Source organism: Phragmites australis, chromosome 21 (genome assembly GCF_958298935.1).
Source record: "Phragmites australis chromosome 21, lpPhrAust1.1, whole genome shotgun sequence".
Lineage (NCBI taxonomy): Eukaryota > Viridiplantae > Streptophyta > Magnoliopsida > Poales > Poaceae > Phragmites > Phragmites australis.
In genome coordinates, this window is record NC_084941.1 from 24,839,938 (window position 1) to 24,852,560 (window position 12,623).

At 37.8% G+C, this 12,623-nt stretch overlaps 1 protein-coding gene across 1 annotated transcript; it reads left to right on the plus strand.

Moving 5' to 3' along the window:
- The first annotated feature begins 3,468 nt into the window (after positions 1-3,468).
- Positions 3,469-10,163, plus strand: LOC133903379 (inositol-tetrakisphosphate 1-kinase 1-like). The gene is made up of 10 exons (XM_062344734.1): positions 3,469-3,950; positions 6,122-6,203; positions 6,433-6,465; positions 6,737-6,857; positions 7,354-7,446; positions 8,271-8,390; positions 8,467-8,643; positions 8,916-8,971; positions 9,049-9,133; positions 9,684-10,163. Exons 1-10 carry the CDS (start codon positions 3,763-3,765, stop codon positions 9,776-9,778), a joined length of 1,050 nt encoding a protein of 349 aa, XP_062200718.1. The 5' UTR covers positions 3,469-3,762; the 3' UTR covers positions 9,779-10,163.
- The last annotated feature ends 2,460 nt before the right edge of the window (positions 10,164-12,623 follow it).

Here is a 12,623-nt window from a genome sequence, read left to right on the forward strand (position 1 = left end):
GATTATATGGTTAATTTAGGTAGTGTTCTATTTTTTTATGGTAACATTAGTGTTATAATTATTACTAAGAACCATGTGCAACATTTTATTACAAAGATCATTGATATTCGATTTCACTTTCTTAAAGATCATGTAGAAAAAGGGAATGTGGAACTCCACCGTTTGGATATTGAACAACAATTGGATTCTTCTTATTTTGCTTTTCTTCATGCAGAACTTAGGGTTATTCACCCTATGGGATTATTTTGACAAAGAGTTCTTGAATTTTTTTTAGTGTATTTCTATTTGCTTTTGGTTTTCTTTTGTGTGTTTCAAAAATTAAAAAAAAGAAAACAACAAAAAGCAATGAGCGTTGCATGTTATACATATATCACATTTGAAGCCATTATTATGCTATAAGGTTCTTGCACTTTCATATCTATACCTATATGGTGTAGAAAATTTGTTATGGTTGAACTATCTTGACTACTTTGATCTTTGATGAAAAATGATGAAAGTAATGTATCAAAGTTATGAGATGAAGTGCTAAATAATAGTTGATAGATTAAATATCAAGGAAGTTTGCAGTGTTGCACTTCTTCTTTACAGGACTGCTTATCATTACATTTTGATATGAACTTGCAAGAAATTGTGCATTACGGAAACCACTGACATTAAGTTTTTTATTGTCATTTTGGCATAGGCTTGGTTGGAATGTAAGGCAAGATAGTGCATATAATTTCTTGTAAAATAATCTTATAAATGTTATTACAAGTGGTATTCATGATACAAGTAATATTAATTAGTTTTCTAAGCACCAAAAAGATGTATGAAATATAAGTGGTAAAAAATTCTTAAGGATTGGAGTAGTTGAGATTAGGAGACCATTTGTTGCAAATAAATAGCTAAGTATACTTCATAAGTTGTGCTTTCACTATATTGTTATATGTAGAGATGGGTTGATGAAACTATTTTTATAATGTGGCTTGGACCACTAACTCCACGTGCGCCTCTAGTGCATGTTGTTTCTATGTGTATTGTTCTCTAGCCCAAACATCATATATGACATACTTGATGATAAGAACCTTAGTTCCTCTCTGAACCTAGTTCAAATCATGTCAATAACCATGTTCTCCCTCAAGTCACACCTGCACGTGAACAAACCACGGAATCACATATGAGCACAAGTTCATTCCAACTTGACTCAATAAGTCTATGCAACATTACTCACATGAGTGTATTGCATCCATATCAAAATCATAAATAATACTATGCTACCACAAGCATATCTAAATAACATATTGCAATACTATCACAAGCATATCCAAGCAGCATATTAGTAACACATGTACATAATTCTATGTTATTATACTAAATCACTTTGTAATGCTAATTTAATCACTAATCCAATATTTCATCACTCATGATCCCACAATCTCCACCTTATGAAAAACAATGGCAACCCCTTGGCAACCTTATTTGAACATTGGCAGATTTCACAAAAAATGTTTTTAAATTCAAGAAGCAAAATGAAAACCAAAAAATTATCACAAAAGATCCATAATTTTCCCCATTCTTATAAAAAAAATATCCACCTAAAAAGAAGAAAAGATGGAAGTGTGAAAAAATCTCTAAAATCTCTCCAATATCCCAAAATTCTCCCTTTCACAATGGATTCATCACGAACATAGTATAGAGAATCATCCACATATGTAGCAAATATTCGTAGTGAATCATCCACATATGTAGCAAATATTCGTAGTGAATTATCCAAGCCATGCTATCAAAAATATTTTCACCAACCTATCGACACATGTAAAAATATGATGCAAGCACAACTAGACATCAAGTATACTTAACAATTTATTTGTAAGGCATGGTCTCTCAATCTCAATTACTTTAATCTAAAAAATATTGATACTTTGCAACCTTTTGATGCTTGAAAAACTAATTAATTGATTGATTGCAAGGATATGAAATTCATTGTAAGGAATTATATACACCATTTTCCTTACTTTCTAACGAAACCAAGCCTATGTCAGCATTCTGACAATCAGAAGCTTAAGGGCAAAGGTCTTAGTCATACACAACTTCTTCTAAGTTCATATGAAAATGTAATGATAAGAAGTCTTGCTAAGAAGTATGATAATGCATACTTCCTTCATCTTGTACCTATCAACTATTACTTAGCACTTAGCTCATAATTCTGATACTTCACATTTGGCACTTTTTCTCAATGATCAAAGTAGTCAAAAGAGTTTAACTATGACAAAATTTAATTAAAGTTTTTATTTGATTTAGATAGACATGATAAAAACTACACCATACATACATAGATATGAAGTTGAAAAAATCTTGTAGCATAGAACCATGATTTCTTTCTGAACTAATTTTTTTGATCATGCCATCAGTCACATTCGCCTTCAAGACACACCTACATATGAACATAACAGGAAACCACATACGAATATACGTTCTTTCCAACTTAACTTAAAATTAGTTCATGTAACATCACTCACATAAGTATATTGTATTCATATCAAAACCATAAATATTACTATGCTACCACGAGCATATCTAAGCAACATATTTCTATGCTATCACAAGTATATCTATTCAACATGTTAGCAATACATGTACATCACCCTATGCCATTATGTTAAATCATTTTGCTATTTCAATTTCATTACTAATCTAATTTTTCATCACTTATGATATCATATTGTTGGTGATGATTTTCTTTAAAGTGGCGAATGACTCGTTCAGATCGTTGAGGATGGTCAGGACAAGGGTGTTGTCGATGATGGTGTGGTCAAGGTTGCCGAGAGAATCCGCGATGGTCTCGAGACGCTGGCAATATGTCATAACGGGAAGATCGTCTTGCAGAGTGTTGTGAAACTCAGCCGCCAAGGAGATGATACATAACTTCTTGTTGTCACGGAACATATCTTCCACGCTAGTCTAGAGGGCATCTTTGTAATTTGTGATAACAATCTAAATGTGATATGCGTGTGCGTTATCTTTATAATTGAAAAAAATGATTCAAACTTCAAACATAAAACTTGACGATTCCAAAATGACTCCTATTATTTGGTGAACCATATTTTCTGGTTGAACACGTTTGCAAATTCGACTACTTAGAGTAAAAGAAATGGTTATTCCTTCCTACTGAAATAGGCGCACAATTGTACCATATACAAACTTATGTTCTCTCACATGCACAAAAGCATGTATGTCGATAAACGCAGGTATGTTGTAAGTCTATTGACTAATGACCAAGACAACTACAAATACTCTATAAAAAGGTATGAACGTGTCCAGTACAAGTAAGTTTTGAATTACAAGCAGTCGCATCGCACATGCAAGGACAGACACGAAACTAGGGGAGGCTAAGAGATCAGAGTGAAGGAGCCACAGAATTGCGCGGCCGCAGAGGATCCGAGCAGCAGCTCTGTGCTCCCCTCGTCGTCTACAAATACCCTCCCGCTCTCCCTCCGCTTGCTCCATTTCTCCCCACCCCCACCTTCCCTCTCCTCTCTCTCTCTCCTCGCATCGCCATTAAACGCAAAGAACCAAAAAACTTTCTGTGCAAAAAATTTCATCTTCTCTTCTCCCCAAATCAACCCTAAATCCTTCTCCCCGTCCGCGAATTCCTCCTACCCGATCGCAGCCGGATTTTGCCCGGATTTTTTTCCCGATTTTTCGAGGTATTTTTCGTTGTGGGGGGGGGGGGGGGGTTTCGTCGCCATTCCTGGGGCGACGGTTGGGGTTAGGTTTGCGGGGATGAGGCTGCACGGGGAGGTGTCGGACGACGAGGCGGCGGCGGCTGCGGCGTTGGTGGGAGAACCGGTTGCTGTGTCACCGTCCCCGCCGCCCGCCGCCGCGGGGCAGCAGAGGCTCGTGGTGGGGTACGCGCTCACCAAGAAGAAGGTGAAGAGCTTCCTGCAGCCCAAGCTGCTCGCGCTCGCCAGGTAAACAGGACATGATCCCGCGTCAAAGCCGGAATCTTTTGTGTGGTTCTCGCAGGCGGAGAGGCGTATGGTGTGCTGTGGTCGCCGATTTGGCTGACGGAGAAAGATGAGGGTTTTTATTTAATAAATATATTCCGGACCCGGGGTAGGGAAATTGTGGTGACCCTAGGGGAAATACTTGTGCTGGCTTTTGAACTCTGGTGTGCATTGCCGATCGATTGTGTTGTTCCCCTTGTTGGGCCATTTCTTCAAGGAGAACTGAATTGTGCTGGTTCAGTTGGTATGAAATGGGGAAGTATTTTTATGACAAAGTGACTTGATTTCTAAGGTTTTGGATGGATTTTACTTCCTAATCGCCATCTCAGTAAGGAGTAGCGATGAAATTGGAGTCACATGATCTTGTGGGAGTCAGTTAGATTGTGAGAGTGGCTTCAGCATGTGTTATGTTTGAGAAGAACTGGACTTATTATTTTATTAGTATTAGAAGGAAATTGGGGGGCTTGCTTGTGAATTGTTAATTCTAACTCAAGTGATCAGTGGTCACCGTTACGTTTCTGTTGTGTTGACTCTTTTTTACAGCTTATTGTTGTGCCAACTTGGAAATATGGGTACTTTTGTATGCACATCGTGTTTGGTTGGCATCTGAGATTCTCATGTTGGAATATTCTTGTGGATAAGGACATCACATTTCTTAGATATGTCTTTATAATGATCACTGCTGAAAAAAAATCCATTCGGATTGGTTGCCAAAGTCTAAAACTTCCTTGAATTAGGCTTGACACCAAATTAAACTATAGTATGGATATTTTGACTACCAAGACCTGATACATGCTCCCATCAACAAAGGATGAGGAAAGGGAAATAAAGGAAATGGAACAAGGAACATTTATGTTTCTGTGAGAAGGGAACATTTGTTACTTCTTTTGTAGTGCATTTAGTTTAGTTTTTCCTCGCTTATAAGTATTTTAAGTAAGACTTTGGTAAGTGTTTTTAAGGTTATGTCCTGTCTGGTGAATTTAGTAATTTGTTTCCATTTAAGGGTTTAAGCTGTTTCAAGTAGCCTATAAAATACCTTTTTGCAGCTTTGGTAAGTGTTTTTAAGGCTATGTCCTGTCAGGTGAATTTAGGAATTTGTTTCCATTTAAGGGTTTAAGCTGTTTCAAGTAGCCTATAAAACACCTTTTTGCAGCACTGTCTATTAAGTGTCAATTGTTGTTCTCAATGCCTTTCCAATTAATAGTATCTAGTACGGATATCTAGAATGGGCTTGAAATTAGATATTTCGCTCTAAGCCAGCTAACGATATGATGTAAAGAAAATAGAATTCTAGTCTACAAGGTTTACTTGCTTTAGTTGAACCATTGCAGCATGCTAGCATATGACTGCAGTCTTGGTCCCATTTGCAATTATTGAATTGATTGTCATAAAAAAGAAGGGATTTGGTGCGACGCCATTTTCTTTAATTTCTAAAATCATTAGTGTGATATGACCTAACTAGAGAGCCCTTGATGGTGGTGTTTGCTGATTTGTTATTTACAATTGTGATATGTTACCTCATGTACTTGAAAACCATTAGTGATTTGGCTTCCAACAAATTAAATCATTAGGGTCAGTGTGTAGATGATGTGTATTGGGGCATAGCAGTGAAGTTTTCTTTCAGCAGATAACGTATGTTGGTGATTTAATGGAAGTTTTCCAAATATTCTTGGCTATATTTGGAAGAATAAGATATTACTGAATCAACAAAACCTATAGTAAAACATCCAGAATACAGAGTCTACAGGCCACTACAGAGATATAAGACCATAGCAAAACACAAAACCAATATATTTAATTTTGTTTGTCAGCCTTAAGACTCCTTTGAAGAGGTTTCACAAAAATCTCATTCATTATTTCTTGGTTTTTGCTCTCAAAATCAAGTAGAGCTTATGGTATATCCAGAAATTCTTAAATTGTATTTTTATGTTGTGATTATCCTCGCCACTTCAATTTTATTAGTACTTATTAGAGTGTGGTGTTGAAGCTAGCTGAATTTTTTTTCATCCTGTTGCTTTTAAATGATCCTGCTATTTTTTATCTGGTGCATGCTTGTATTATTATGATCTGTGTGCTCTTACAAGCTTTGTCGTGTTGTCATTTGATGAGTATTTTGTAATACTGCATTTGTTCAGGAAGAAAGGCATTCATTTTGTATCAATTGATGAGTCTCACCCTCTCTCAGAACAAGGCCCATTTGACATTATTTTGCACAAGGTCAGTCACTTTGCCTTTCTTTTGAGATTCATTAAACCAAATCTTTGATATTGCAGTTCTGGATATCCCATATTTCTTACTTAGGTTTTGTTGAACTTCCAGCACTTTTCTATCCCATACCTCATAAGAGATACTTCTGCATCCTTCATCTTGTTTTCAACACATGTCTTTATACTCCTGTGCTGATTTTGTTTGCTTCTTACTGAGTTATGTCCGTTCTTTTTGTCAGCTTACTAGCAAGGAGTGGCAGCAAGTTCTGGAGGTAAGCCTTGAACATCAAAGTGGAAACTTTCTGTGTGCAATGTGTAGTTGTGTATGCCTCAGAACAGGGTCTACATCTTGTGTTGCTACTAATATGTTTCTTGTATAGTTCTTTCTGTTTTCAACATGCAATTTGGCACTATGATTCAATTAAAATCCTGATTGCAACATTTTGAGGCTTATTGCAGTGCTTGCATCTTAAACATTCCAAACGTTGGGAGTTGCTTTTTTATTTTTTTCTGCTTGTATTCACTTCTTTCATGTTCCTGAAGGATTATCGCGAAGAGCATCCAGAAGTGACTGTCCTTGACCCACCAAATGCTATCCAAAATTTGCATAATCGCCAGTCGATGCTTCAAGAAGTTGCTGATTTGAACTTGTCCAATGGCTATGGTAATTTTGTAATTTTTAATATAGCAATTCATGTACTAGCAAATAGATTTATGTGATAGGCTCTCTTTGCTCTTATGATGCTCTTTTGTGTAAGTTAACTTTGATATGTTATGATCCAGTGTAACTCAGTAACAGTGATCCCACTGATCCTTAAAAAAAAGAGCTACTGTCCACATCCTGTAATAACAGCATGAGTAAAAGGAACGCTATAATTGGTGATGCGCTCTCAAATTCAACTGGTATAAGGTTAATTCCCAATTAGTCAAGTGTTGAAATTATTGGTAGGACTGTTAGAATAATTGTATTGGCATGGGATCAGAGACACTGCTTAGTTGGAGAGCTCTGCTTTCTTGAAGTCTCATAATGGTTCTCTAACTTGCTACAAATGTAAAACTGTAATGGCATATAGCTGGAAATGCATTATGCATCTTTTTTTCCTAGGAAAATAACACGTTGACCTTTTCATTTGATTATTTCTTGCGATTAATTATTGCAGGTGAGGTTTGCACTCCACGACAGCTGGTCATCATGAAAGATCCGTCTTCTATACCTGATGCAGTTGCCAAGGCTGGACTAACCTTGCCCTTGGGTGAGTCATTCACACCTTCTAATTATGAGCCTTTTACTCCTCTCAGAGAAATCATGAAAATAGTGTGCAAAAGTTCATGAAAGGTAAAGATGTACTATGCCTAGAATTTTCCATGCTGAACTTATCCTATAATATTTGTACATTGGTTCATCTAAATTTTTCAATAGGGGCACAAATAGTTACATGTTGTTGACGAAAATTTATATGTTCCGAGTTAAATGTGACCTAGTGTTAAGATGCTCTAGAAACAGTAAGTGCCACTTCTTTATTATTAGAGATAGTCTTCCTTTGGTGATCTGCTATTTTGATACAGAATTGTCTATCTGTTTTGTTTTTGAACTAGGCTTTCTCCTGGAATTTTCTTCATTTGCTTTGATTGCTATGGCAAGTGTACCCTTCAAGCAGGAGATGCAATAATCAAACAAATAAGGAGTTTAAATTCTTTTGCGCAGCTTCTCTAGGTTTTTTATGTGTCAACATGTAAAATTATTCAATCTTTTGTTGAAAAATGCTTTGCATACTAGCTTTTAAATTGGTTCTTGTTAGTGTTTACTAGTGGCATGGGAATGGAGGTGAGGCTGGTCTCGGGATGGAGTGTTATGGGGTTGGTTATTGTTACAAAACCTCACTCTTTCATTGAATTTCGTTCAGTTCAACTAATGATGAAGACAACATTCTATCGTTTGACAAATCTCCGGCCATGCCTTAGAGTGTCACGTCCATTTATTTCTGGTTCCTTGTTCATCAGATGTAACATATTTTGAAAACAAGATGGGGTAAAATCCTGGATGTTTCTGATGTGAATAATACTCATCTTTTTGCAGTTGCCAAACCATTGGTAGTTGATGGAACATCAAAATCTCATGAACTATCTCTTGCTTATGTTGAGGCATCGCTGCCTTTGCTTGATCCTCCTCTAGTTCTCCAGGAATTTGTCAACCATGGTAAACATTGATTCTTCTCCCATGTGTACTTGCAAACCTTTGATCTAAGCTGAATCTGACTTTGTTGTCTGTACAGGTGGGATCCTATTTAAGGTATATATTGTTGGTGAAACAATACGGGTTGTCCGCCGGTTTTCTCTTCCTAATGTTAACACCTATGACTTGGGAAACAATGACGGAATCTTCCGGTTCCCAAGAGTTTCCTGTGCCACAAATAATGCGGATGATGCAGATGTTGACCCTTGCATTACAGGTAAAGCTTGTGTGCTGGTGAAATCAATTTGAAATTTGCATTGATTTAAGCTATTGCAACTTATTTGCTTCACCTGAGTACTTTTACTTGAGGATAGTTGTGCTATTGGACCTTCTGTACAGTATGCTCTGATGAATGACCTATTTGTCATTTTTCTGCCCATTAAAAAAATAATGTGCTGAAGTTATTCAGTCTAGGTATAGACATCCACTTTCTAATTTTCATGCTAATCATATTTTTGTAACTGAAGAAACTTATTGCTGTTATGACAGAACTTCCCCCAAAGCCACTTCTAGAGAAACTCGGCAGGGAGCTCCGACGTCGACTGGTAAGAGTAAATCTCATTCATGTTAGCCAGATGCAACGCTATCATTTGTGTGCACCTGACACTGTAAAACATATCAGGGTCTTAGACTGTTTAACATAGATATGATTAGAGAACATGGAAGAAAGGATCGGTACTATGTCATTGACATCAACTATTTTCCTGGTAAGTTACTTTTTCAATATTGTTGGTCCCCTCTATTTCCTTCCCCCTCGCTGTATACACACAGGGTGGTTATAGTGTATGTAGTTTGTAAATACTCTAGCTTTGTCCACGAATGCTCTACTTAGCTGAAATTTAATCCCTGCCAATGTACGTCTGGGGTGTAAATCATCATTTGGATTTGATTATGTTCAGAACCCATTGTTTTGTATAGCAGCTAAGCATAATGTCTCTTTTGGTCCCACTGCGTCATGTTATATATATGTTATAGCTACAGAACCTCCTTGTGAAAGTAGAGGACATGTCGAGCATGAAGGATAGCATGGTAAATCACATGAATTCGCTTGGATTGCTTTACATCGAGATAAGAAAGTTCCTTTGGCTAAACTTATATATATCAAAATCAGCTTCAAATATGTTCTGTTGCATAAGCTTCTTTACCTTTTTCAACCCGGTCAATAGGTTCAAGGTATATTACATGACAATTATTAGCAATGCACTATATTGCTATTGAACGTTGTGTTTTCTGATTGTTCTGGTTTAAATTCTGCAGGATATGGTAAGATGCCAGGTTATGAGCACATATTTACTGACTTCCTGCTAAGCCTCGTGCAAAGCAAGTACAAGAGACGTTTAAATGGGAGCTGAAGCGTAGAGAAGCTTGCTGAGATGGAGACCAGAACATTAACAGATGGCAACCAGCCAGCCATGTAACAGTGGCAAGTAGATAGATTTTCCAGTATGTACATATCAAGGGGATGGATGTTAGCCTGAGGCGCCGAGGCCTTTTTATGAGAGGAGGCACATATCAGAAACAAGAAATGAAGTATGTGGGCTGGGGCTGGGACGGTGTCAGAAGAAGAAAGGCTCGGTTGCTGTGTGCCCAACCCGTGTAAATTGTTAATTCAGTGCTTACCTGAAGGCTTCTTTTCAACAAAATGTTGCAGCTGGGCCTCATGAGATACAGGATTCTGTTTCTAATTACATTATGTTTTCTGCTTTCATCTTCTATATAATTTGACGCTTCATTGTTGATTTGGGTGTCGTTAATTTCGCGACAACTCAAAAAGGTTCTTGGACACAATAGGTGAAGAACTGATGGATCCAGTTAGCATTTGCCATTGATAGCCACCTTGAGACATACTGCCTAGCGTTGTTTCCTGAAGCTTTTAGCTTTAGCCTTGAGACATCTAAGGCTCCAAGCACAAAATGCTTTGAAAGGCCCGACCCAACTGGCATATATGTCAGCAATATTTAGATTGAGCCCAACTGGTATGGTGGTTCATTGTCTCTGAGTAAACAAAATACTCTGGCAGGGAACCTGAGAAGCAATGCAAAACTATATGCAATTGCGTGCACTAAACACAAAAACCATCTCATGCAAAACTAGCTACCGGTACTTGCTAACTGCATTTATGCATTTAAGAATAAGATCAGGAACTTGTAAATCAAGAACAAATTCCCTTTGGATTGGTGAAATTAAATCTAGCTAGCTTGTTATTTCGGAAGATATGGGGGTTAAACACATTTTAAGATCAAGTATACGGAACATGCTAGTGATAAGATAATACAATAAATGGTTGTTCCCTTTGGATTGGTGAAATTAAATCTAGCTAGCTTGTTATTTGGGAAGATATGGGGGTTAAACACATATTAAGATCAAGTATACGGCACATGCTAGTGATAAGATAATACAATAAATGGTTGTGTCACACAATGATTTGTTAGCCCATGCTTTTCACATTCAAATACATAATGAAAGCTCGCAGAGTTGAAGATTATCTTCGTCGGTCACGATCACTTACGTTATCTCACACATTACGCATACTAATCAAGTTAATCACATATCGCATACTAATAAAGTTAATCAACAAAACATGTGTGGTTGCTACTTCATCCAATATAATCAGCTGGTCTTCACCTCACAACTTAACAACCAAGTCAACACATAGCTTTTTGCAAAGGAGAGGATAAGTAGACATCACCTCTTGGTTAATTTCAACGCCTTCAACTAAGTGTTAGGTCACGAAATCTTTTACGCCTTATGTTTCGCGGATCCAAAACTCGTGTTCGAATTGTGTATAACTTGAATATATCATTTACGAGCATGCCAGTATACATAGAGTATACAAAAGAACAGTAGAGCAATGTAATAGAAACATCGAACTTTATTCATTCATTATCAAACTCATAAAGTACAAGTTTAATTGATTACAACACTTTGCTCTATACTCATAAGCACACGCTATCCGACTAGATCTTCTGATCTGGCGACTGCTTTGTCCTGGTTCCCGTGGCCTCGTGAATCCTCCGGTTAATTATGCCCGTCTCTCGGGCAACATCTGATTAAGCTACACTGATAGTTGTAAGATTCAGGTCGTCTCCGAGTCTGCAAGGCTATAGTTACAAACAACATAGACCAAGCAAAGTAAGCATTAGAAGTAAAGCAAGAAACGGGATAACAGTCTAGCATGAGCCTTTTGGATTGTTCATGTATCTCAGGTCATCATCGGCTAAATAGCCTCAGAATGTATGGTCCCTCATCATCAGCTTTGGCCTCAGGTGACGTAAGAAAGTAGAGGCAAAGAGAATCTAGCTACACGGCAGTTCACCAGCTACAACCTCGTGGGAGCCCAGTGAACTGCGTGATGTTTCTAAACTCCTATCTACAACCTCTAACCTCATCCCACATCTTAATCTTGACAGCAATTCTCAACAGACAATTCCTCATAAGCCTCAACAGTGTCATCGACCATATCTCAAGGCAACCAATACTGCCACAAAGGCAAGACCACAAAGGCAAAAGGGGTAATAACAACAAGCCACAATGGCAACAAGAATCGCCGGGCCTCCATATCATCATTGGCCACAAGAAACATAAATGGCGTTTCCCTTGGACTTTGACATCAGTTCATCATCTTTAGTCAAAATCAAGAGAAACATCTCCCCCTATAGTTCTGAACATACAAGCCTTTGACATCAGATAAAAGGCAACAAAGCATTCATCATTGAGAGCCAACAGAAGAAGCTCACTGGAAGAAGCCCAACTTTACAGCAATAACAGGTGCCACCAGAAGGGAGCCTCATCAAATCCAAGGCTAATCGGGTAGTGGCCAACAATTCAACATAAGCAACCAGCAACAGCTATTAGAACAGAACCAACAACATGTATCCAGAAGCCAACCATCAGCTAGCTGGCAGCAGCAACATGCCACATTATACAGGAGCAGTAAGATCACAGATCAACTAGCAAGGGTCTCAGGGAGCTAAGATTGAACCATCCAACAATAGATAGCAAATAATCAAGATCCCAGATCATCAAAAACCAAATAACTGGGAACCAAAGATGGCCATAACCCAATTCATCAATGGGCAGCTGTCGGAGGATTAACTCCTGTCGCAGGGATCCCGAGAGACCCCTTTTTAGAGATTCGGCCGGGGGGATGATCCTGAATAAGTTCGTTGGAGAAATAAATGGGAATGAATGCAACGG